This window comes from Leishmania donovani, chromosome 23 (genome assembly GCF_000227135.1).
Source record: "Leishmania donovani BPK282A1 complete genome, chromosome 23".
NCBI classification, from domain to species: domain Eukaryota; phylum Euglenozoa; class Kinetoplastea; order Trypanosomatida; family Trypanosomatidae; genus Leishmania; species Leishmania donovani.
Window position 1 is genome coordinate 21,234 of NC_018250.1, and position 24,451 is coordinate 45,684.

The 24,451-nt window shown below is 57.7% G+C and overlaps 6 protein-coding genes across 6 annotated transcripts; all 6 read left to right on the top strand.

Annotated features, from left to right (window-relative positions):
- Positions 1-118: 118 nt before the first annotated feature.
- On the top strand, positions 119-901 carry LDBPK_230110 (hypothetical protein, unknown function; the record flags this gene model as incomplete). Its single annotated transcript, XM_003860864.1, has 1 exon — positions 119-901. One exon carries the CDS (start codon positions 119-121, stop codon positions 899-901), a length of 783 nt encoding a protein of 260 aa, XP_003860912.1.
- A 1,359-nt stretch (positions 902-2,260) lies between these two features.
- On the top strand, positions 2,261-3,400 carry LDBPK_230120 (GDP-mannose pyrophosphorylase; the record flags this gene model as incomplete). Its single annotated transcript, XM_003860865.1, has 1 exon — positions 2,261-3,400. One exon carries the CDS (start codon positions 2,261-2,263, stop codon positions 3,398-3,400), a length of 1,140 nt encoding a protein of 379 aa, XP_003860913.1.
- Positions 3,401-7,123: 3,723 nt separating this feature from the next.
- LDBPK_230130 (hypothetical protein, conserved) lies at positions 7,124-15,706 on the top strand (the record flags this gene model as incomplete). The annotated part of the gene is made up of 1 exon (XM_003860866.1): positions 7,124-15,706. One exon carries the CDS (start codon positions 7,124-7,126, stop codon positions 15,704-15,706), a length of 8,583 nt encoding a protein of 2,860 aa, XP_003860914.1.
- A 2,452-nt stretch (positions 15,707-18,158) lies between these two features.
- On the top strand, positions 18,159-18,737 carry LDBPK_230140 (cyclophilin type peptidyl-prolyl cis-trans isomerase, putative; the record flags this gene model as incomplete). The annotated part of the gene is made up of 1 exon (XM_003860867.1): positions 18,159-18,737. One exon carries the CDS (start codon positions 18,159-18,161, stop codon positions 18,735-18,737), a length of 579 nt encoding a protein of 192 aa, XP_003860915.1.
- A 624-nt stretch (positions 18,738-19,361) lies between these two features.
- Positions 19,362-19,865, top strand: LDBPK_230150 (vacuolar type h+ ATPase subunit, putative; the record flags this gene model as incomplete). The annotated part of the gene is made up of 1 exon (XM_003860868.1): positions 19,362-19,865. The coding sequence occupies one exon, from the start codon at positions 19,362-19,364 to the stop codon at positions 19,863-19,865; it is 504 nt and encodes a 167-aa protein (XP_003860916.1).
- Positions 19,866-21,888: 2,023 nt separating this feature from the next.
- Positions 21,889-23,121, top strand: LDBPK_230160 (hypothetical protein, conserved; the record flags this gene model as incomplete). Its single annotated transcript, XM_003860869.1, has 1 exon — positions 21,889-23,121. The coding sequence occupies one exon, from the start codon at positions 21,889-21,891 to the stop codon at positions 23,119-23,121; it is 1,233 nt and encodes a 410-aa protein (XP_003860917.1).
- Between the last annotated feature and the right edge of the window lie 1,330 nt (positions 23,122-24,451).

Below are 24,451 nucleotides of genomic sequence, written 5' to 3' on the forward strand. Positions count from 1 at the left end.
TCTTCAGTGCACACGCCTGTCGCGTCAACGCTGGAGTTCTCTCGGAGTCGCTTTATTCGCTTGGAATGTGCACCGGTGGTATTCAGGAAAAGCTCCACTGGTGCTAGGCTGCAGCGTGATGAGAACCGGAGGAGGCCAACGCAATGCGCTTGCTGGTGCTTGCAACGACCACAAGTACGCAAATGTGGAGGCGTTGCGGAAGCTAGTGCGGCTGGATTGCCGCTATGCATGGGTTGATGTGCCCTTTTCTACACCTTCGGGGCGCCACCAGATGCTTGTTCGCCAGCGCGGCGCCACCTGCGGTCCAAGTACGCCAGAGAACGTGGACTTAGTAGCATTGTTGAACTCAGACAGCATACCGCAGTATATATGGCCGGCTGCCTATCCCATGTGCGAATGGGTCCATTCCCACAGCGACATGTTTCAAGGCAAATGCGTGCTGGAACTTGGGTGTGGGGCTGGCGTTCTCGGGTTCACGGTCGCGCAGCATGCCAGACAGGTGGTGCTGACTGATTGTTCGCCCGTCTCCCTCGCCCTCGTGCTTGAGTCGGTGGCGCGAAACGGCTACCGCAATTGCAACGTGGCTGTCTTGCAGTGGGGAAGGGAAGATCAGCTGGCGCAGATAAAGCTGGAGTGCGGTGTGGACTCCTTTGACATTGTCATGGGTAGCGACGTCTTCTACTTCAGCAGCACTCTCAAAGCCGGGCTTGCAACGGCGCGCAGCGCTCTCATGCCACGGCACGACAACGATGCAGTGTTTCTTTGCGGCAGTGTCGCGCGCTCCGACCGAATGGAGGTCGATCTAGAGGAAATGCCACTCCAGGAAGGGTTTGTGCTTGCTGATTCAATCGTGGTGGATCCGTTTCGGCTCTACGTTTGGAAAGTTTCCTCCTCACAGTAGTCCTCGCGCGCCGGCTCTTCGTGCATGAATGCTAATAGAGAACTCTGTGACTTGTGGCAGCTGACCACCTGCCCGTTGTCGAGGTCGAACACGGTGCAACGTGGAATGTGGGGAACCGCCGGCTAGACACCCTCTCGACCCTCACCGTGATGTTTCACTTGGGGTGATTGGTGCCGCACTTTGTCGCTGCTTTTCATCCTATCCCTGCATGTGCACGTAACATCGCGGGGTTTTTCCCAAGTCGGCTCGGCGTCGTGTCCACGGACACATCAAAGCCAGCACGGAAATCGATGGTGTCGCATCCCTACACATTCTGCCGCCCTCACGCACAAGGAACGCTACCGTTGTACGGATGCATGTGAACATGCGCGGCTACTCCAGTACCTGCTCTACGTGTTCTAGTTTCGCGTTCGTGCACTTTTCGTCGCTCATTTGTTTTCTTTGTGTGCTTGTGTGTGCTGTTTTTCCTGCTCCATCGTATCATCGCATCTCTTTTCGCGCGCTGCACGTGCCCCTTAAGCATCCCACGGGTGAACGTCCATCGATCGTGCAGAGGTGTAGGAGAATAGAAGGGAGGACGAATTGCGCTTTCGAAAATGTGTCAAGCTCACACTCGCTGACGCAACGCATATGTGAGCAAGCCCTTCCTCTACCCCAAAGGCTAGCATATAATTGCCGCCGGAGAGGATGGTTGCGTGCATGTAGTCCACCCTCACACCTCTAGGTGGTGTGGGATGAGCCGTGCGATGGAGAGACGAGACATAACTCTGCTGCAACTGTGTACGGGTGCAGAGGTGAGGTGATACATCATCAGCAACGTCTATCCTCCTTTAGCGATCTGCACAACGACTCAACTTCAATGGACGCTAGCTGCTACTCTTTTGTGCTGTGGCAGCAGTGAAGTTCCTCGGCATCGCCCTGTCTCCATTTTCTTTGCAATGCTCCCCTACTGCCTTTCCTTTCCTCTCTGCTCGACGACATTGGCGCGTGGGGTCTCTACAACAACCGTGCATCTCAACCACACCATGAATGTGCTTGCTTTTCCCTCTGTGCAACTCCTCCCCCCCCCCCACACACACACACACGCACAACGCCGGACATAGTCATGCGCACACGACTCTCCATCGGCAATTCTCGCTTTCTATCACCGTCTTCCTTTCTTGGGCTTCACACGCGGCTGCATTGTTTCGACGCCCACAGAAACAACTGAAGAAAGAGACATAGGTTTACCGTCTTTTATCTCCGTTCTCCGATCGAAAGTAGTATCACTGCATCTCTCTGAGTGTGTGTGTGTGTGAGCCGTCTTCCCTCGTCTCGTTCCCCAGCCCCAAGAAGCGCTTCCTTATCTCAACCAACAAGATGTCTGCATCCGATGGCCAGGGAATGCGGGCAGTGATTCTGGTCGGCGGCTTTGGCACTCGGCTCCGTCCGCTGACGCTGACGACGCCGAAGCCCCTCGTCCCATTTTGCAACAAGCCGATGATCATTCACCAAATCGAGGCATTGAAGGCGGTCGGCGTAACGGAGGTGATTCTAGCTGTGGCGTACCGGCCGGAGGCGATGAAGGAGCAGATGGACGAGTGGTCACGGAAGCTTGGTGTTTCCTTCGTGTTCTCCGTCGAGGAGGAGCCGCTCGGCACGGCCGGCCCGCTTGCACTCGCCCGCGATATCCTGATGCAGGATGACAAGCCTTTTTTTGTGCTCAACTCCGATGTCACCTGTACGTTTCCGATGCAGGAGCTGCTGGACTTCCACAAGGCGCACGGCGGCGAGGGCACCATCATGGTCTCGCAGGTGACGCAGTGGGAGAAGTACGGTGTCGTCGTCTACTCGCCGCAGAATTACCAGATCGAGCGGTTTGTGGAGAAGCCGAGCAGATTTCTTGGGGACCGAATCAACGCCGGCATTTATATCTTCAACAAGAGCATCCTGGACCGCATTCCTCCCCGCCGAGCATCCATCGAGAAGGAGATCTTCCCTGCGATGGCCGCGGAGGGGCAGCTCTACGCATTCAACCTGGAGGGCTTCTGGATGGATGTCGGCCAGCCCAAGGACTACATCCTTGGTATGACCAAGTTCATTCCGTCCTTGGTTCATGGGAACCGCGAAACGGAGCAGTTACACACGGAGGCCGTGGAACACCAGCGTGGCGGCCGCTTCACTGTGATCGGCGCCTCTCTGATTGACCCCTCCGCAAAGATCGGCGATGGCGCCGTGATTGGCCCCTATGCTTCGATTGGCGCCAACTGCGTTATTGGCGAGTCGTGCCGCATCGATAATGCTGCCATCTTGGAGAACTCCAAGGTCGGCAAGGGTACAATGGTGTCTCGCAGCATTGTGGGCTGGAACAACCGTATCGGCAGCTGGTGCCACATCAAGGACATATCTGTGCTGGGCGATGACGTGGAGGTCAAGGATGGCGTGATTCTCATCGGCACCAAAGTGCTCCCCAACAAGGATGTCGGCGAGCACCGCTTCGAGCCTGGGATCATCATGTAGTGCTGCATCGACGTCGAGGCATGCGCGGTGCTTCATGGTGCGCGGCGAATGCGTTTAGTGTACTTCCTTTTTGCCGGTGTGTGTGATCCGTTGGGTATCATATCATGGGCGACAAGGGAAACCGGATACAGCGGTACTGGCACCCACGTACATGCACTCACACGCGGTTACTTACACGCACATGCTCAGCAGTGGCAGGTGAATGGTAGGAAAGAGGATGGTGGGGATGGCTCTCAACGCTGTCTGCACGTGATCGTGCGCGGGAGGACGACGAATGGCTGTGAAGCGACACGCCAGTGCAAGTGTAGCACCTATGACACTCTCTCGGTCGTTCTTTTATCATCCTTCCCTCTCTTGTTTCTCACTTTGTTTGTTCTTCGGTTCTTGCCTCTCATTCCGCCCTTCCTTATTGTATCGCCTCGCTCAGCTGATGAGCATCCTGAAAGACAAAACACATCCTAACCTACCTTTTTGGTCTGCCAACCCATCTCCCTTCTGTTTTCCTCTTCACGCTTTCTCCGTCTCCTTCTCTCCTCCCCCTCGCTGCCCCATACACACACCCTTCCGTTTTCCCCGTCTGCTCTTCTTTCTTTTCTGGTGTCTGTTCTTGCGTTGGCTTGCCTTTGTTACGGGTGTTGTCTTCTTTCCTTTTGTTTGCCTTTGCTTTCTCCTCTCATTCTGTCTTTGATATTAGCAGTTAGATCTCTCCCTCTCTTAGAGAGAGACTGGAAACCCCCTTTTCTTTTCGCAATACTTGTATGCATGCACTTGCTTCAACCGGTGCTCGTTCGCTTCCGCCTCGACAGCGTCTGTCGAACTGCCGACCTATGCACCTCTCTATGCATTTCCGTATGCATGTGTGGGTGTGGGTGCTGGCAGGAGTAGAAAAGGGCAGACGATGCCGTACTAAGCAATGCTTGAGCTATGAAGCAAGCAGCTGGAGAAATAAAAACGCACGCACGGCGCTTGCAGTATCCGTATAGGAGCGAAGACGACATTGTTTCTCTACTTTCGGCGCTTCCCTTCTCGCTATCTTTTTTTCAGATGCCATGAAGGTAGCGCATACAGTCGCACACATGCGCGGATACGCAAACGCGCACAAACCGGTTACGGCATATCTTCTCTGTAACAGGCGAATATGTGAGTGTTTAGCATTGGTTGCGTGGCGCATCTGCTTGTTTCTACGCGTTCTTTGTGTGTGTAGAGGGGGATGCGAATGGCTCTACTCTTCTGGAAGCACGATGCCTGTAATCGAGCGGAAGATACGAAAAAAATCAGAGGACGTGCAGGAGAAAGGAAGGGAGAGAAAAGCAAACTTCCGACAGCCAAAGGGCTGTTATCGTACGCGATGCCCTCGAGTGTTTCATACTATGAGAAAAGTTCTCCGTGATTGTACATGTACCCAGGCCGAAGGGCGATCCTAGTTGCATCCAGAAGTGCGTTCGCTGAGTTGTTTTGAGAGGGGAAAATACAGAAGCCGAAAAGAGACAGCCAACCAAAAACCACGGCAAATGGACAACAGAAAGGAAACATGCGAAGGAGTAAAGCCGCTTCCTTTCCACTCCACAGTGTGATAGTCGGCGCCCCGCACCCTTTTCCGTCCTCGCCCCTCCTCAACCACCACTCCTGCCGCCTCGTTGCCGGCCTTTGCACCCATCACCGCTTTCGCCTTGATGTCTTCTCACCCTTTTCCCTTTAACGTTCTGCTTCCTACCCTGTTTCTTTCTCTGCGTCTCTCTCCCCACCCTACTTTGCCGAACCGGGAGGGGGGGGGCAGAGAAACAGAAATGAAAAAACGGGAAAAACAGACGAGCAGCATAGTTAGGTAAGGAGGGTGAAAGAGGCGACTGCGTGTGTGCGCGTGTTTCTGTCTCTCGGAAAAAGAATCGACGCGCTTCGGAAAACATATTCGAGTATGAAGGTGAGTAGGGATGGGGGCGGAGCGGGGGAGGATGCGAGGAGTAAAGAGAAACGGTGAAGGGTGTGCGTGTGTGTGCGTGTGCACGGGCCGTGGAAGATAAAGGCAGATGCTGCCGTAAGGGAGAAGCACAAAGCTCTCCTGTTTTTGGTGTTTTCCTCTTCTCAGATGTGCTTTTCCTTTTCCTGTCTCCCCTTCTCTCTTACCGGCTTCGTCCTCCGTTGCCATTGTTTTTCTTCGGTTCCGTGTGCGTATGTCTCTCGCCTCCCGCATATATCTCTTGGATGTGTATTTTTTGTTTTGTTTTTCTTCGGCTTGGCTGCACCATTCTTCCCATTTTGCTGTTTTTGCGGTTCACTATTTTACTCCTTCGCTTTTTCTCCCCGCCCATTGATTGTATCTCCGCCCGCGTTTGCTCTTTCTCTTCTTGCTCTGCCGCTCTGCATATGCCGTCGCGTTTCGTTCGTTTATGTGGAAGCTGAGCCTCGCGGAGGAGTAGGCGAGAGGGCGTGCAGGCGCGCGAGCGTGTGTGTGCACGTGCTTTTTGGGACAAGTTGATTGCTCTATATCTTCTGCTTCGAGTGTAAGAGGAGACGGACGGGCACGAGACGATAACACACACAGACACACAGACGAAGGCCCAAGCCGCATTCGAACAAAGACGTGAAAATTCACCGAATAAGCCAAGGCCGAACGCTGAACAAAGATCCGAACGTGGCTCACTTGCTCGAATATCCCCTCCCCTTTAATGGAGGGGCAGGCACTCTCACCTGCGTGCGCCATGACTCTCCTTGCTGTAGCGCTTGACTATTCTTACAAGATGTGTGCCTCATTGTGGCGTAGGAGAGTGGCATGCGATGGGCCTTCGTCATGGTACAGTTGCGTCGTGTCTTTATCACGGCTGCAGCCACATCATAAGTGTCGGAGTACCCTATGAATGCCAGCAGATCTCCTCGATTTTCATTCCTGCATTATTCCTGTCGCGTTCTCCTCTCTATCTGGCTGGCTTCGGTGACTTTCTCCACGCACGCTACCTTTATAACGGTGCGTCGCTCCTCGTCTGGCTATCGGCGTGCGCGTGCGTATGTGGGAACCGCTGCCGGGGCTACATGGCAGTGTTGTTTGATGCAGTCGGAGCCTAACTTTGATCGTTTTTGATTCTCTCTGTATCTCTCACTTGCAGATTTGGTTTTTTGTTCTGGAGGCCGTCGGCATGTCTGTGAAGGGTGCTGCAGGCCCACCCCTCGTACCACCGGTTCAGCATGCAATCATCCGTCAATTCCGAGCTGCAGCGGCTTTGGCTGGATGCGCGGTGCACCCCACCTACTGCGGCGCAACACAATGACAAGGTGAGCGCGTTTCTCTCTGTGTTTGTTCCAACGTTCACTTCACGCAAGTCGCAAGCGTTCCGGGCTCTCTTCGGCGACGGCGCCGCTCTTTTAGGGCTGCTATGCAGAGACTTCGCTACTCTCGCGCGCCGGTTAACTGACGAGGACGCCACAGTGGTCCCAACTTTAGCGACACTCGCAACCGTGCGGCTGTTCTCCCAAGCCTTGCGTCTTCTCATCGGCGATGACGCTCTTTCGAACACGGAGGTGGGACGGCTAGCCAGCGCTTACGAGAACTTCGGCAACTTCAACGTTGTCGCCCTAGCCCTCGTTCTTCACAACCGCCTCTTGCACGCAGTTCAAACGCAAGAGAGGGATGCCGCTGATTGGGATGCGGTCGCCCAGACTGACGCCCGCCTCCTTCAGCTTGTCAGCGCCGTCGTGTCCTGCCGGCACAAAGAGCTGACGAGACGCTCGATGCTCGAGGCCATTCTTCCGGAACGCGTTGCCAGCGTTGCTAGGACGGCAGTGACGTACTTTTCTGCGCCAGAGGAAGCCGGGGTCGAGGCTGCCGAGGCGAGCAGCAGTATTCTCCACCAGCAGCTCCCAAACGTCCTCGACGCGGACACGGTGGTTGAGACGCTGAGGGTGATGGAGGGCGCACTGGTCTCGTCGCAGCGGCGCCCTTCCACCTCAGCCGCTGCGGTGTGGTCTTTCAACTGCTTTGCGTGCTTCCTAGAGAACATCATCTACGCCAAGCAACTCATCGGATTTTCGCCGGTAGAAAGTTTGAACTTCGACGTCATCACGGCGACCGTGCTGAACCTTGAAAAGGAAGTCGGTGAGGACGGCATGCCCGCCCTACATCGCGTGGTGGGGAGTCTGCGTGTGCTAGCGCTTGCAGAGCGGCCTGACGTGTCGAGCCGACGGCCATCCAACACGTCTTCTTTGGGCAGCAGTTTTTTCCGAATCCTTCCCGCGACGGTAGGCAGAATGCAGCAGCGCATCGCGGGCTCGTGGGGCACTTCTGAGCAACGCGAGACGCCGCTAGGTGTTCACTGCGAGGGTGCCGTTGAATCGCTGGCGCGCCTGTTCGTTCTCAGCACGCAGAGCCAAATGACAGAGTTGTGTGGGCAGCAGCTTTTTCAGCTTCTCCTCATGAGGGGCGTCTCGGCGGCGCTCTTAGGGCTCGTGCTCTCGATCTGTGCTGAGAGTGCTCCACGCTTTGAGGCTTCAAACCTGTGCTCTCTGATGGCTTTCGTCGGCAAGCTCCCGTGCAAGGGCGAGGTCGGCGAATTCCTGAAAGCGATTCTGGATCATCTTCGCTGCGGGCGGTTTTGTTTGCCGGAGCAGCGGCTGGCAGTGGTGGTCTTCTTCATCGATTGGTGCCCCAGGGCCAGCACGCACGTCGCCATGTCGATGGCGCTTGGTGTAGTGCAGGCCTGCGTACACTGCCTGTCGCAGCTCGCAGTCGACCCGCGCGCCGATGGCTTGGAGACGTTTGCGGAGCACTTCTCTGTCTTGGCGAAGGTCGTGCTGGGGTCGAAGGAGGCGGCGGACTCGCTTATTAGCGACAACTGCTGTGCCTCGCTGCTGCAGGTGATGCTGGCATCGCTTGAGTCGGGCCAGCTACACACCGCCGTGCTGCTGCGCGACGCCTTTGTGGGGCTGGTGATGAAAACGAATCTCTTCTGCGATGTTCTTCTCGAACAAATCGCGTCTGCCACGGATGCGGACGCGTGGACGTCGATGGCGACTCCGCTTCTTTCCACTCTAGTGCTGCTCCTACACTCCTGCGGCCGGTACAACCGAGCGTCTTTGCCGCACAACTGCATCGAACTCTGCCTCTCTCTCATGCAGGATGTGGAGAGCCACAGTCAGCACCCGCCGGTCGATCGCCATCTTCTCGGCTGCTGTCTCAGCTTGTTGCTGACGCTCGTCAACTACAGTGATGTGTGGGAACTGGTGGAGCGCACGGTGGGCACGCTGCCGGCCAACTGCGACCATGTTCAGAGCATGATAGATCTTTGCACAGGGGTGCTGCGCTCCAGCGAGAGTCTGGCCATGGCCGAGCGGTACTTTACCGAACCTGCTGAGATGAAGGAGCGGTGGTCGGCGCCGTGTTTTGTGCACTTTGGCCCCTTTGCCGTGATGGAGGAACCGTATATTGAAATGCTCTACCCAGTGAAACTGCTGGTCCACATGGTGGATACGATGCTCACAGACCAGCACACCGATGCAGCGAGCGGGACGGAGGCGATGGAGTACCTGATGCTACACTCCGGCGTGACAGTGCCGAACTCGTACGTGGCAGATTTCATTGTACGCTGGGAGCGCTTCACGTGGATTCGATGCGTCTCGAATGTGTACGATCCGAAGCTGCTGCCGCTGTTCTTCACACGCGCCTCGACGTTAGCCACCGTCCAGAAGTGTCAGCGTGTGTGGCTGGAGGGGCTTGCCGAAAGTGTCGCCACCGGAGAAGTGCCGCACCACTACAACGACTACATTCACCTAGGCGAGGGCGGCGGTGCTAAGGGGCTCGTGACATCCTCTGGTGTTGTGTGGCCGCCGCTGGATGCGTATACTGCTGCGATGTGGGTCTACATGGATCCCATGCCCTCTGGCCGGCATGAGGGACGTGTGGTGCTGTGGCAGCTAGAGTGGGATGCGATGGGGCGGCACGTGTGCTTGTCCCTCGTGGCGCATACCCAGCGCAAGTGCTGCTTGTATCGATGCGACCTTGACGGTGACGTGACGGTGGTTGAAATGCCCGCGCTGCCGGAGCAGCGGTGGGTTCATGTGGTCACATCGCATGCCCGCGGCAAGATGTTTGCGTCGCAGCTGAAAATGTACTTTGATGGGGTGGAGGTGGCATGCAACGGGTGCCCTTACCCCGCCGGAGGGCTGCAGACGGCCGCCGCCGTGGCCGCATCCCTCCCGTCCCTGCTGAGCCGCGAGGTGGAAGTCACGATCGGATCCCCGCAAGACACCCCAAGCACGCAAGCAACCTTGCGTCTCATCAGTTTTCAGCTCTACGGCTGCGGTGCCTCGCTGCGGCAGATTAGTTCCCTTTACGCGATGGGGCCCTATCCGTCTGGCCAAGTGTGGGACAGCGCAGGACAGCAGGTGTACGACCTGCACGCACCGTGCCTCTGCGACCAGGTCGTGCGGACCCTGGAGGCATCTCTGCAGAGCGCTTCACTGGAGTCGATTCTGCGGGAGCAGTGCGTGGTACTGGCCTTTCCTCCCACGATGGCCCTTGTGCAGGTGCACGCGTTTGCTATGGAGCAAATCGACACATCGTTCGGATACTTGAACAACAAGCAGTGGGCACTCCGCAACCTCGCTGCGCCGGCCATGTCTGTGCTGTGCCTTCACGGGTACTACCGTCCTCCCCGCGACAGCCGCACCACCAGTGTTGACGCGCTCCTGTGTAACGGGGCCTTTTACGAGTGGATGCGGTGGATGCGGTGCGTCTCTGCCGGTGTGCTCGCCGCAGAGCGAGAGAGGGACTCTGCGACGGAGACGGACAATTCTGCCTCCTCGCCGGAGGGAATAGAAGCAGGCCTCGCAGCGGTTCAGCAGACGGCGTGCAATTCGCTGCGCGTGCTGAATCTAATCAAAAAGGCAGACATGCTTCCACTGAACTGGCAACGGTTCATGGTGCAGTTTGCCGAGCACGCCACCTGCCATCCGCAGATATACCTGCATCACGCCACCGCCGTCACACAGCTCCTGCAGCTGTGCATGCAAACGGTACGCTACCGCGACAAGCACGGGCATGCCGTGGATGGGAAGCTGCTGTCGAACCTGCTGCCGCTGGAGCACATCTTCTTTAACTGGCGCCTGCTCTCAAATCTACCAGATGACTCCTGGATGACCATTATGGCGACGTTGCGGCAGTTGGTATCGCCGTCGAACGCGTTGGCTGGGCTCAACACAGCACGCCTTCTCATGGCGGACTTCGTCAACGGCTTTGTGCTAGGTCTTCTGCGCGAATACGTGGCGTTTCCGCGGCTCGTAACGGCGATCGAACTGGTGAAATGTGTGTTGCTCACCAGCCAGGCGACGGAGGAGCTGATGGAGCGAGTTTTGATGGCAGCAGTGCTCACCGTTCCAGGTCCGAGCCAAGACGGAGCGACCAGCACGGTGGAGAGCCATCTGGGCAGCAAGTTGGCCACCACGTCATGTGTGTACCTCGTGCTGGCTCGGAACATGCTTCTTCGTTGCCTGAACGAGGTGCTGGAGATGACGTTGAATGACGGCAACGGCGCCTTTCTCGCCACGTTCGTCTCGGTTGTGCCGGACTGGTGGTTCACGGCGATGCTCTCGGGCAGCTCCCATCCCGTCACCGCGACACTGACGCTGCGGCTCTTTGTGCTTTGCTTTCTGAACGCGAAGCCTTTCCGTGAAGCGTGCTCGGCGACAAAGGCGGAGTGCATCTCGAGGGCGATGGAGCCGCACTGCCACCAACGGGAGCTGATGGACGTCCTTGTGCAGGGCTATATGGGCCACGTGTGGGCGCCGAGCTCGTCCCATGCTGTCTACAGCACAGCGGGATGGAGTGGCAAAACAGAGATGGAGGGGTTGCTGGTGCTCATCCTGCACCTCCTCAAGGCCCAGTGCCAGCTGCTGCTGCGCGGCACCCCCGTGACTTCGGAGGAAGTGACAGTTCGCGGTTACTTCAGTGCTGCAGCCGCTGAGGCCACCCGTGTTGTGGCGGGCAATACCTCACCATCGGCTGGCCGTTGGAGACGTGTTCGACTCGCACTTGCAGCGGTGCGCCGCCTGAAAAAAGCTGCCTGCGACAAGAAAGGGGCGAAGGCTGGCGGGTCCGTGGCGTGCTTGGAGGCGGCTGTGCAGTACACGGCCTCTATCGACACGCTGAAGAGCTTGGTGTGCGAGGTGCTTGATTGGCTCACCCAGTCCTATCATCTCTCGAGAGCGCTCAGCAAGTCCCTCTACCAGAGCAACAACTCGGCCAACTTGTGTGATTTTCTCATGTGGCCGGTGCTCGTGGCGCTGTGCTCGAAGGAGCCGATCTCTGCGCAGCCGAGGGCGAGCGTCGAGTTGCCAAACAGAGCTCGTGCGAAGGAGGAAGACGACACGGCAGCGTCCAGCAGTGGGGCTTCTACCGACGTGGACGAGGAGGAAGAGGAGGAGCAATGGGAGGTGCTGCCAGACCCCACGACGTACGAGGCGCGCAGCTTCGGTTTGGACTCGATGGGCCCGACGGAGGGAATGGAGAAGGTGTACGACGCGTGCATGATGTTCTTCCTTACGTATGCCGGATCACGAGCGTCGAACGCCAGCTTTCTCACTATTGCGGGAGGCCGCACGACCATGAGCAAGTACGTGCTGTCTCTTCACCGCGCGCTGTCGGCAGAGGTCAAGGGCGCCGGCAACCATGCTGAGGACGCTCGAAAAGCGTTCCTCTGCTTTGTGTGGCTCAAGGCGTCGGAGCAGGCGGTTGGCGGCGCGTCCGACGTCAGCGCAGCGGCGGTGAAGCGCAACGCCGTCGAGCTGGGCAAGTACATGCTGGACCGCCTTGTCAGCGGAGGCGCCGTTCCGCCGGCGGCGATCGCAGCCTTCTACCGATTTTTGCTGGCTCGGTTGGAATGCGACGCCATGGTGGTGAAGAGTGCGCGCACGGCACTGTTTGAGTGGTTCATGTACGTGACGAGTGCCTCCTTTTACAAGCTAGACGCTTCCAAGGTGGGTGTAGTCGTGGACATGGCGTACAGCTGCGCTGACATGCTCTTCTCTTACCCGATGCCGGCGATGGAGCTGCTGAAGGTCGTCGTTGGCAGGCTGCTTCAGGTGACGGTGTGCCTGTGGAACAGCATCGTCGACGACAGTCACCCCGCCATTCGAAAAATGGCGGTGGTGTGGAAGGCGGTGCTGTGCGCGAATGAGAAGAACACTTTTGTGGCCTCCCTCTTTGTGTGCGGTTCGCCGGAGGTGGACACATTCCACAACGGCTTCGATCTACTACTGCCACCCATCGCGTCTCCAGAAGCGTTTACGATTTGGATGCGGCAACACCACGCCGAGGTTGCGCAGCTGCTTCAGTCTTATATGGGACTCTCGTACGCCTTTGTCATGGCTAATGGCGGCGAGCACCTGCGGCTGATCACGCGTCACACGACCTCCTCCCTCGCCGAGTGGGACCGCCGCCGACGTCATGTGGCAGCTATGGTGGCTGCGCACTGGCAGCTGTGGAAGGGCACCTTTATGACGACTACCTTTGTCGACCCGGCACTGCTCGCGTGTACTGTGAGCCGATACCCGCACTACTGCGTTTTCAACGGCGGCGGCGCCGCTGTCGATGCCGAGGTTGCTGTGTGCTGCGAGTGGTCGATGGATGACAACGGAGCTGTTGGTCAAACTCGCCGCTACGTGACGGAGAACGTGGACGAGGTTGCCAGTGACCCGCTCAGTTTTTATATCCGCTACGCGCCGCCTGTATGCTTGCCTCTGCGGCGGCAGGAAGCGCAAGGTCCAGCGTTGATGTTGCGCCCCAACGCTCGCGAATTGGTGGCAAAGGTGGCCGGCCGTGGACCGAGCGGGTCGGTTGTGTTTGTGAGCAACGCCTACCTTGTGCTGGGCACGGAGAGCTACATTAGCACCTGCATCCTTACGCGGCAAGAGCTGCTTGTCGTTACCTGCAGCGTGGTCACGCCAGCAGGCGATTTTTTTGCGGAGCAGGTGCGAGTGCACACCGCCTCGCAGCACTCCCACGCCAAGCCGTCTCTACTGCAGCAGGCCTTCCGGCTCTTCATTTCGGGACAAGGCAAAGGTAGTGGCAGCACATCGTCGCAGGCCGCCTTCCGCTATTCGCAGTACTACCGCCAGTTGCAAACCGAATCTGCCAAAGGAAGCAACGCACTGGTGTGGCGCTTCCCGCTCGGCAGTATCACGTCCGTACATCAGCGCCTCTTTCAACACCTCTCGGCCGGGCTGGAGGTGGTGCTGGAGTCGGGCAAGTGTGTCTTTCTCGTACTATTGGACGACGAGCTGTCCTTCTCAAAGGCGTCCCGTGACAGGCTCTTCGCGTACTTCGACAGCGACTCCGACCCTCTCATGTCCGGCATCGCTGCACACTCGATGAGCGAGAAGCTGGTGAAGCTGGGCATCTGGACGCGGCGGTGGGTGCGGCGGGAGTGCAGCAACTACATGTACCTGCGCGTTTTAAACGACGCGGCGTCGCGGACTACGGCGAACCTCGGCCAGTATCCGGTGATGCCGTGGGTCCTGAGTCGATACACGGAAAGCATGCTCGATCTTGGGGATGCCAGCGCCTACCGCGATCTCACCAAGCCGGTAGGGGCGCTGAACGAGTTGAAGGCAAAACAGCTGCAGGCGCGCTACGCGGAGTGGATAGCTTGCGACCCGGTGGCAGACCCGCCATACCACTACGGCACGCATTACAGCACTGCCGCTATTGTGTTGTACTACCTTATTCGCCTACAGCCGTTCACCTCTCGCGCCATTCGCTTCCAGGGCGGCAGGCTGGACATCGCCGATCGGCTCTTCCACAGCGTTGCAGAGGCGTGGGCAAATGGTAGTGGGCGCAGCAGGGGGGATGTGAAGGAGCTCATTCCCGAGTTCTTTCGCGTTTCCGATTTCCTGGAAAACCGCAACGATGTGTGCCTCGGTACCCGCAGCGACGGCGCTGCGCTGGGCGATGTTGTGCTGCCGCCGTGGTGTGGTGGGAGCGCTGCGCGGTTTGTGTATATGAATGCGCTGTCTCTCGAGAGCGAAGCCGTGAGCCAACAGCTGCACCGGTGGATCGACCTTATCTTTGGCTGCAACCAGGTCGGGCAAGGGGCTGTGGAGGCGATCAACGTGTTCAGTCCTCTGTCTTACAAGGAGGGAGTCGTTCGTGCTATAAACCACGCCGCCACGGAGGAGGAGCGCAAGTCGATTGTCGCCTCTGCCGACAACTTCGGCCAGACGCCGCTTCAGCTGTTCAGTAAAGAGGCACACCCGGCCCGCAAAGATGCGCTGCGGGTGCGCACTACACAAGCGTATATGCTGGAGGCCGTTACGGACATCACGTCGCGGCCGTGCTTGAGTGCGCAGGTCGTGGGAAAGTGCGAAGGCGGCATCTCCACAGCTTTCGTTGCCGATGACACGCTTTTTCTATGCGACAGATTGAGTGCCGTGGGCTCGGCAAAGCCGCCGCTCCTCTTCACCTACGATCGCGACGTAGACAGCATCGTGTGCACCACCGCACGAAGGGACCGCGTTTTGGCGACCATACCACAAGTGCGATCGTCGGGCAGCGGCTGCGTCCGTTGCCTGTGCGCCTCTGTGCGTGGCAGTGTCGTGTGCGTGGGTACAGACTCTGGAAAGGTGATCGTGTACAGCCGCGAGAGTTGTCGGCATCGCTTCTTCATTGTGGCGGTGCTTGACTCCACCATTGCTGCGGTGCTACAGGAGGCAGGCCCGGTGTCGAGTCTGCACCTCTTCGACGAAGGCAACTTGCTAGTGGCGTACGAGCGGGTTTCTGCGGTGTCTGGTTGGCATCTCTCCATCTTATCCACCAACTTCACCTTCGCCGCGTCCTTTGCCACCCAAGCCGACAGCACCGCCGTGAAGGCCATTTCCGCAGACAGCCACACGGGCCTGTACTACGCCGCCAAAGCAAACTCCCTTGTCATCTTCTCTGCCTCTGGTGTGATGCTCACACAGCTGAAGGTGGACGCACTCCTCATGTCGGCCGCTCCCGAGTACGCGGCGCGGATAGCCGACTCGCGCATAACAGCGCTGCTGTTCGCGAACTGCTCCTCCTTCGCGTTCACGAATCTGGTCCTCATGGGGCATTTCAACGGTACAGTTTCCCTGTGGTGCGTGGCGGCTTCCCAGACCATTACCGGCGAGACACCGTCTTCCGAGGCGCCGCTCTGGTCTTTCCGATGGCTGCACGAGGTTGTCTTTGACGCCCCCGTCACGTGCCTCGCAGCGTCTGCCGAGGAACTCAGCTTTGTGGTGGGGCTCGCTAACCGTACTGCACACTACATCTCGTTTCCCACATCGGGGCTCGACAGCTCATAGCACTGACGACTTGTCACACGCATCCAACGCACTAAGGGACACACGTACACGAGGTCCCTGACTGGACGTCTTTCCAGAACCATTTCACCAGCGCGGAAGAGCTCGCCGCCTCCCTCCTCTACTCGCTCTTCAGAATACGGGTTTCCACTTCTCTCCAGGGCTCATACGGTGCTATTCCCCCGCGTGCCATTCTCCCATCGCCGCCCTCCGCAAGAGGTCCGTTGGCGCTCACATCATTCTTTCCCCTCACTTCGAAAGAAGAGAAGCAAAAGGCACCCGAACGCGATGGCCAGTATACTGCCCCAGGCCAAATCCATGACCTGGAGAGTGCAGACGCACGCCCTGAACTGAGGGTGTGCAGAACTGCTTGCCAAGCTGCAAGTAACTCCCTCGCCACTCCCTCGCAGCATTCACGGGACATGGTGCCTGCCGCATGAGCGATACGGCCTTTTCGCACAGCGCCTCTGTTGACTAGGATGCCCACCACGCAGTCGTTAGAGAGCCTTACGGATCCTGTGACGCACCACGTGTGCAGCTTTTTTTACTCTTGCCGTTTCAACGCACACTATAACTTTTCCTTCGGTCTTCCTCTCACTCACTCCATTGCCTCCTTCAGCCTTCCTTTCACGAAATAGTATCGTATGCCCTCCGTATCCGTTCACCCTCTCCACGTGGCAACACTAAACTTCGACTAATCAGTGAATACGCAAAAGCCAAGTATCAAGGGCTCACGCACGCTCCCCAATGCTACCAACAGCAACAGTGCACAAGCGCGACCTGCAACACGTGGGCCAACTGAACATGAGCACTCTCTTCATTGTTTTCTTCTCTGCAAGGTGCAGCTGTGCGATGGGGTTCGAATGCGCTGGTCGAAACCGGTTTGCCCTAGCGTGGGAAACGCCCCAAAGATCCGCTGGCGGCGCTGGTGCTGGTGCTGCGCGGCTGTGATTCTAATGAAACATCTTTGCTACAGGTGATGTGCGCTGCGGCGTGCGAGATGACCTTACTGTTTCCAATCTCCAACCAAGATCAATGAGCTGCGACTGTTGCGCGCGCGCTCCGGGCTTTGCGTGCTTGGTGGCACACGGGGCCCTGCGCAGAGACGTGCCTGTGTCCGTGTGTGTGTGTGTGTGCGTGCGCGTGGCACATGATTACGATCAAGGACATCTGAGTCAAAACCAAAGTCACTGTCTGAACCCAACGACTGTCGATTGTGTCCCCCGTGTCTGAGCTGTCGCTGCGCGCGCTGCGCACTCCCCCGGCTCTGCCCCTCTCCCCCCTCGTCTGCAAGCACCGCCTCGCTGCTGCGCGTGAATGATGATGCGTGTATTCTGCAATGCGGACTCCACTGACGAGGAACAATACTACTACTATGACTATTGGCATCTGACGCTGTGCGCTGCGGTGTGCGTGATGTGCGTGCGCGTGTGTGACTGCTCTACGACCTGCTGCGCTGCTGGTGCGCTGGCGAAGAAGGACCAAAAGGTCGTTCGCGGTGAACTGGTGCCGCGCACGCGGGACAGTCCTACGAGAGAATGGTGCCGCTTGGGGTGTGCTGCGCAGCTGTGCGATGGGGTTCGAATGCGCTGGTCGAAACCGGTTTGCCCTAGCGTGGGAAACGCCCCAAAGATCCGCTGGCGGCGCTGGTGCTGGTGCTGCGCGGCTGTGATTCTAATGAAACATCTTTGCTACAGGTGATGTGCGCTGCGGCGTGCGAGATGACCTTACTGTTTCCAATCTCCAACCAAGATCAATGAGCTGCGACTGTTACTGCCGGGTTGAATTTCTTTTTTTTTGTTTGAAATTCGCTTTTACTAGGGTGGAGTAAGGTAATGCTCGCAATGTCCGATGGAAAGGGAAGGCTGATCTCCGGTGTGTGGAGTGCGTAGGAGTGTGTCTGCTGTCCTCCTTGATTCGGTCTCTTAGCTGGTTCTCAGAACAGCGTTAGGTGTGTTTGGCAAACTGGCGACGATATTGCGGTCGGTGAGTAGTATCTGCAGCTATGGTAATGCTGGCATGCTGCACATTCACACCGCTTCGGGTCGCGCGTGTGCTTTCTAGAGCACGTGTTATGATGCTGGTCTGCGACGGCGCATGCGCATGTTCGTGCCCATTCTCTATGCTTCTCTGGCCTAACGCCTTCTCGTCATGTAAACGTTTCCCTCTTTCTTGGATCGACTTCTTCACGGTGCCTGTCGTGTTTTGCGGATTTCGCATGTGCTCGTTCTTGTGGTGCAGTGAGCGACGAAAGGGCGCTGTAAAGTGTCGCATAGAGGGGCGGTGCATCAGAGGGCGTGCAGGGCGGTATTTTGTCCGGGTGCGTGCGCTTTTTGTGGGGCCTTCTTCTGTGCTCGCGGAGTGACAGCGGCAATCACCTCTTCGTAGTCGGCAGCGCAGACGTACAGTACATCTTCGCATTCACAGAAAAGTAAGAGGTGGCAAGTGGGTGATCATGGAGCGAGTGGCACGCGTGGTACAGCTGCAGAGCACTGCAGGAGCTCTTAGTATCGAGCTTTATAACAACTTCTGCGCCGACTCGTTCTGGCAGCTGGCGAGGAGTGGCCAACTGCGCCGGTTAACGTTCCGCCAGCTATTGGGCGGTTTCGCGCTGCTTGGTGAGGTAGAGACGGTGCAGGGCCACTCGACGACAGCAAGCGAAGTAGATGCCGCTGCGCGAAGTCCAGATGGTGTACCATTACTGCACGTCGGTGCAGGATTGCTGAGTTGCAGGCCAACCATCGGCGCTGTGACAGCCAGTCGCCTTCTCATTACTCTTTCTCCACAGCCGCAGCTCGACAAGACGCACGTCGTCTTTGGCCGTGTCTACTCGGGCATTCACACGTTGGAGCAGATATCTCGCATGCAGGTGGGCGCGGACTTCGTTCTGTACTCTCCTGTGACGGTCGTGAAGTGCAGCACGGCAGTGCTTGCGAGAGGCACCGCACCGCAAAACGCTACGGCCAAAGTGGCACCGGCGCCGTGTGCCGTCAAGTCGCCATATCCTTCGAGCATTTTGGCAACGCTGGAGTAGTCCCTTCCCCCTCCCCCGCCCCCGCACTTACCCACCGACAAGTCACGGCTGCACACGTCGTCTCTTCGGTCTGTCGCTGAGTGTATGCCTTTCCACAGCGGGGCCAGCGGCGATATAGTGGCGCTGAGCGTTCGCCGATGGAAGAAAACGTAACAAGGAAAACGAGACGAATGCAAGCGACAGCCCGCGTATGTGAACAGGGCACGTAACCAAGGACAGAAGAGGGACGAGCAATGCACTCTAGGTGGTGTGTGTGTGTGTGTGTGTGTGCTTGATGACACGCGCACCGACAGGCCCAGCTACCGCGAGCAATAAGCACTGAAGGCACATGAGGGTGTGCAGTGTGCGATAGAACGTTTTCTCCTCGCCCACGTACGAAAGAGCCTCCGTCCTCGTCTTGTTGTCTCCTTCCTCCCTCCCACCCGGATCGTCTTCACCGCCCTTCTACCCCACACCTGCGTCCGCAGCGGCCACCCATCCGCGGCGCTCTGCCCATGGCGTGTATGCGTGTTTCTCTCTCTTCACTCACTCTCTTGCTTTTGTTGTCCCACCTGTCCGCCTTGAAGAATCGTTGTCGTCTGTATATACTTCACGCCTCCCTCTGTGCACGCTCTTTGGCCTCTCATGTCCTCCACCAAGGTGTGCGACCCCGAGGCGTTCCTCTTCGGTATGATGGGGGCTGCCTTATCCCTTGCTTTGGCGAACGTTGGTGCCGCCTTCGGCACGGCCAAGGCCGGTGTTGCGGTGGCACAGCTAGGAATTGTGCAGCCCTCACGCGTGATGCGTGGTATCGTGCCGGTCGTGATGGCCGGTATTCTTGGTATCTACGGTCTCATCGTCTCCGTGATTATCTGCAACAACATGAAGCTGAGCGGATACCCGCTCTTCTCCGGGTACATGCACCTTGGGGCTGGGCTGGCGGCCGGATTTGCCTCCCTCGCGGCCGGATACGCGATTGGCATTGTAGGCGACATTTGCTGCTACGCGTATGCCAAGACGGAGAAGATCTTTGTCCCAATGATTCTGATGCTCATTTTTGCAGAGGCGCTGGGCCTGTTTGGTCTCATCACTGCACTGCTCATGAGCAACAAGGCAACCTCTGCCATGGGTTCGTGCACCATTAGCTAAGATCGTGGAATTCTTTAGTCGTTTGCTTTTCTTTTGTGGCGCCCCTCTTCTCCGTAAGGCCCCTTACCCCGTGCGTATCCCTTTCATTTTCTCGAGGTGTTTCTCCCTTTGTCTGTCCGTCTCCGATTCTTGCCGGTGTGTGTGTGTGTGCTGATGGATGGACAGGGGGCGTGTGTGTGTGTGTGTGAGGCGATGGCAGCGAGGGAGCGAACTCGGGAAGACATCGTCTTTCTGCGTGTTGATGTGTTTCTCGTATTTTGTTGTTGTTCTGTGGTCTGCGCGGCGTTTCAGTGTCTCTCCGTGCGGCGCGCGTGGTCGGCTGCTTATCCGTCTTGATGGGGCGTGCTTGCAGTCGTGCCCGAAAGGAGGGACGTATGCGCCTGGTGTTTGGCGTGCGTGTTCCGTTTGCCACCGAAATGTTGAGCGGAGCTACCCCCCTCCTCCTTTCCGAACGGAAAAAGGGAAGGAATCATGAGAGGAGGAGACATATCCTCCCTTTCCAGCACGCGCAAACACACGCACCCGCACTCAGACACACACACACACACACGCGCACGCACACTGATGCAGGAGATGCGGATGCCATGAAACAAGGCACGTGTACCTTTTTGGGATGGTGCATGGATCGCTCTATTCCTCTCATCCTGTCTCTCTCGTGAGGCGTTCCCCGCTATCATCACGCGCGGCTCCGTTTCTCTCTCTCCCAGCTCTTTCCCAGTCTGCCATGAGGCCATGAGCCGCGTTTCACACTTGACGGACCGATTCGAGCGCAGGAGGTGCCGCTCGCTGCGCGCTACAGATGCGCCTTTCATAGCCACACGTGACGCGCGTGTTGTTTGTGCATCCGGCGCAGAAGAAATGGCGGAAGAGAGCGAGGTGGTAGAGCGATGACACCGCTGCTGGAATAGCGAATGTTGGCATGCTTGTGTGCGTGTGTGTCGGGGGGACCCTGCGGTCTTGTATGCTGGTGTGCAGCCGTGGCGCGGTGAGGAGCGTGCGTAGTGCAAGTGACATTGGTGGCCTCCTTTCTTGGCTGTTCTGTTCCTCTCTATTCTCTCGCTGGTGTGGAAAAGATAGCGTGATGGTCGAGGCCACACGCGAGCACACACGAAACGAATTGCACTCATGGGAAGGGTGGCGTCGCCTTGGGGAGGGACGGAAAGGTAGGCGTTGCGCTGCTTAGTAGAGCCGGCGCCTCACGCTTATACAGGGACGTGGCGTGAGTAGAACGGCGGAGCACGGCGTCGTGCGCGTGTGCTTGCGTGATCCATCGAGCTATAAATAAATGAACGGTCAGTGATGTGGCGCCAGTCGCAGGGAGCCTTCACAAGGGAACAATAGGGAGGGGGCCCCTGCTGGAGGCCACGTGCATGTGTACACGCGCGTCAACAACGAAGCGTTGGAAGCAGTATCTCAGCGCTTCTCCTGTCTCTCTGCCACTAGTCTTGGTGCTCTTGTCTCCCTCTCTCACACCTCTCTCCACTGATGTGTCGTCTTCCACCGCCTTTCCCGACGTATACAAACACACGTGCAAACAAAACCAAAGAAGCACCAAAAATCTCTCCTCTCTCCGAAAAGAGAACCCTAAGCGTCAACAAGCAACAGCCCCACACTCTGCGATCACTTCTCTATTTTCCTCCACTTCGCACTAAACACAAAGGACGACCACAGACACCATCCCCTCTGGCATCTCTCGTCCCCCTCTCCTCCATAAACACACACGCACACGCGCATACGCACGTACCTCCTCCCCACACCCTCGCGCATCATCTCTGCCGGCGTGCGTTCTCTCCGTTATGTTTTTTCGCTGTCCTCATCTTCAGCGAGCACACGTGTCTTTCTCTCTCTGATCGGCCTCCCTGAGCGGCACTTTGGCGTTTGTATCGGTCGTCTTTTCGTGCGTGTGCGTGTGTGTTTGCATCGCCGCGATCGTTTTGGCGCGTTTACGCCGCCGTTCTTTTCCCCCCTCGCCCTCCGAGACAGACGCAGCCGTGATTGAACGGGTAAACGTCATCTTGCAGCAATGTACGTCGCTCGCCAGCGCTGCGAGAATCGTCGCAGCAAACAGCATGCCCCTGAGGATACCTTCCGGCGTCAACCGCCGCGGCGCAAACACTTCTACTCGTGGGTCGCCACGGATAAGACACAGCTGCAGAAAACGGAGAAGCTGGTGCTGAATGGGCTGCCGTACTATCAGGCCAAGATAGCCGGCCTCAACACCATCTCTACCGACGACATTCGCGAGTTGGACGACAATGCTGTGAGTGTGGCCGACCCCAGCGGCATCGCCAAATCGAAAACTATTCGCGACGGAGCTGCTGAGCATCAGACCACCACACCTCTCGCGCCACTTCCTGCGCGGAATGCCGCAGCAGAGGTGGAAAAGGATGTCGTCGTTCTCATTCACGGTTTCGCCGGTGGGGTGGCGGGTTGGGCGCAAAACTGGCGCTTCCTGTCGGAGCACTATCGCGTGTACGCCTTCGATCTTCCTGGGTTTGCTCGCAGCGAGCGTCGTGCCTCTACCGCGACGTCGCTGCCAGAGGCGATGGACTACTTCCGCGACTACATTCACCGCTGGTTCGCGCGGCTCGACCTGGGGCAGCCAGTCATTGTTCTCGCTCACTCCTTCGGCTGCTTTGTCGCCGCGCATTACGCCATGCGCAACGGAGCCGAATCCATCAAACTTCTCCTGCTCGCAGAGCCGTGGGGCTTGGTGCGCGCTAACGCAAACCGGATGAAGAAGTACCCGCTGCAGGCACGTGTGCTGCTGGCGCTCTTCTACAACATTGGTCTTCTGGCGCTGCTGCGCGGGGTAGGGCCGGTGGGACCGTGGCTGCTGCGCCGCGTTCGCCCCGATTTCGAGGAGAGGTGGTGCACCTTCCTTGGTGACCCTAGCCCCATGTACGACTACCTCTACCACTGCAACGCGCAGCATTCCCTTGTTGGAGAAAAACTCTTTAAGGCCTGTTGCCACTACGACGTATGCGCGAAGGAGTCACTGCTAGATGCGCTGCCAGGTACTCTCGACAAGCGCATCGGCGTGGGCCTATTGTTTGGTGGCAAGTCTTGGCTGAATACGCCAGAGGGACCCGAGCTGGCAGCGCTGCTGCGTGAGAGAGGCGTTCGCGTCCGCATCGATACGCTGGCCAACGCCGGCCATCAAATCTTCATGGATGATGTGGCGGGCTTCAACAAGAAGGTCGTCGAGATGATCACAGAGTTGTCCTCGGACTGCTGTTCAACGCTGTCGGTGTGACCAGGCAGCGGGAGGAGGGATGCTGGCGGATGTAGTTGTGCAACCTTTTTGTGTGTGTGTGTTGACATTGATGAGGAGGAGGCGTCTCTGAGTGAAGTGTTGGGGGGGGGGTACACACGGTGACGATTGCACTGCGTCCGTTGTGACGCTGACTTGGAACGCTGTCCACCTCTCGCACCCCACAAGCTGATTTCTTGTTTTCCGGGTCAACGTTTGCGTTTCTGTCCTGCTGTGATGATTGCCTCCTTTGTGTGGCACTCATCATACACTCTCTCAAAGAGGTGGCAGGTCTTCTCTCCCTTCTCCGTCGCACATATACACGAGGCTGGCGTAAGGAATGGAGCAGCCCCCCCCCCCCCACGCACAAATCGACACGCACATGCACGAAGGGGCACACCCCTCGCATATCAACTCGGGCGAACGCATGGCGATGCACATGCACTCAAGCCTGAAGGGAAGCGATGCGCGCCCACGCCTCTTCACACGTGTATATATATATATATGCCTGCGCCTCTCCTTTTGCGCTTAATTTTGACTATTTTGGTTATTACATTACTATTATCATTTATTATTTTCGTTGTATGTCCGCTTATCTTCCTCGGCTCTGCCGCCTGTTTGCTCGCCTGTGTTGTTTTACCTACACGTTATACGCGGCCTGCCTGCCCCCTTCCCCCTTCTCCACTCCCTCGCAGTCCACCCGTGCTGTAGGGCAGCCTATCTCTGTGCATGTGTCTGCGCTTTTCGTTGGCCGCAGCTTCTTCTCGGGGCTGTAGCAGCGGAAAGGCGAAGAGCCGTCGCCGTGGAGGATTTGGGATGGGACGGGAGAAGGGATGCGACGCGTTTTACTTTCCGTTTTCCGGTCTGTGCTGATCCCTTTTGCAGGACGACGGCACAGTGACGCCGATGACACTGCCCTATGGTGCTTCCGTGGAGTGCGTGTGGGGGGTTTCACAGCTGATATGGCTATGTGAATCCATCATGGTGTCCACCACCTCCTGCGCCGCACACATGAGCGCACAGAATGAGGTGTGGTGGGCTGCTTCTCTCCTTATCCCCCTCCAGCGCTTAGGCTGGAGCGGCTCCACCACAAGAACACGTGAGGGCCGCTCGCGAGGGGAGGGGACTGCAAGAGCGAGAGCAGAGGAGCGAGACGAGAGCGCCGGATCAGTTCCACTTCGAGGTTCGTTGTGTTCGCTAGTCCGCTGATTCAGTGAGAGGGCTGCTGCAGGAGAGAAGAGGAGAGGCCGAGAGTATGGAGGCGGGGGAGACAAACGCCTACTTTTTGATGCAGCTCCTCTCCCCCCTCGTGCATCCATGTAGCTCCTCACGG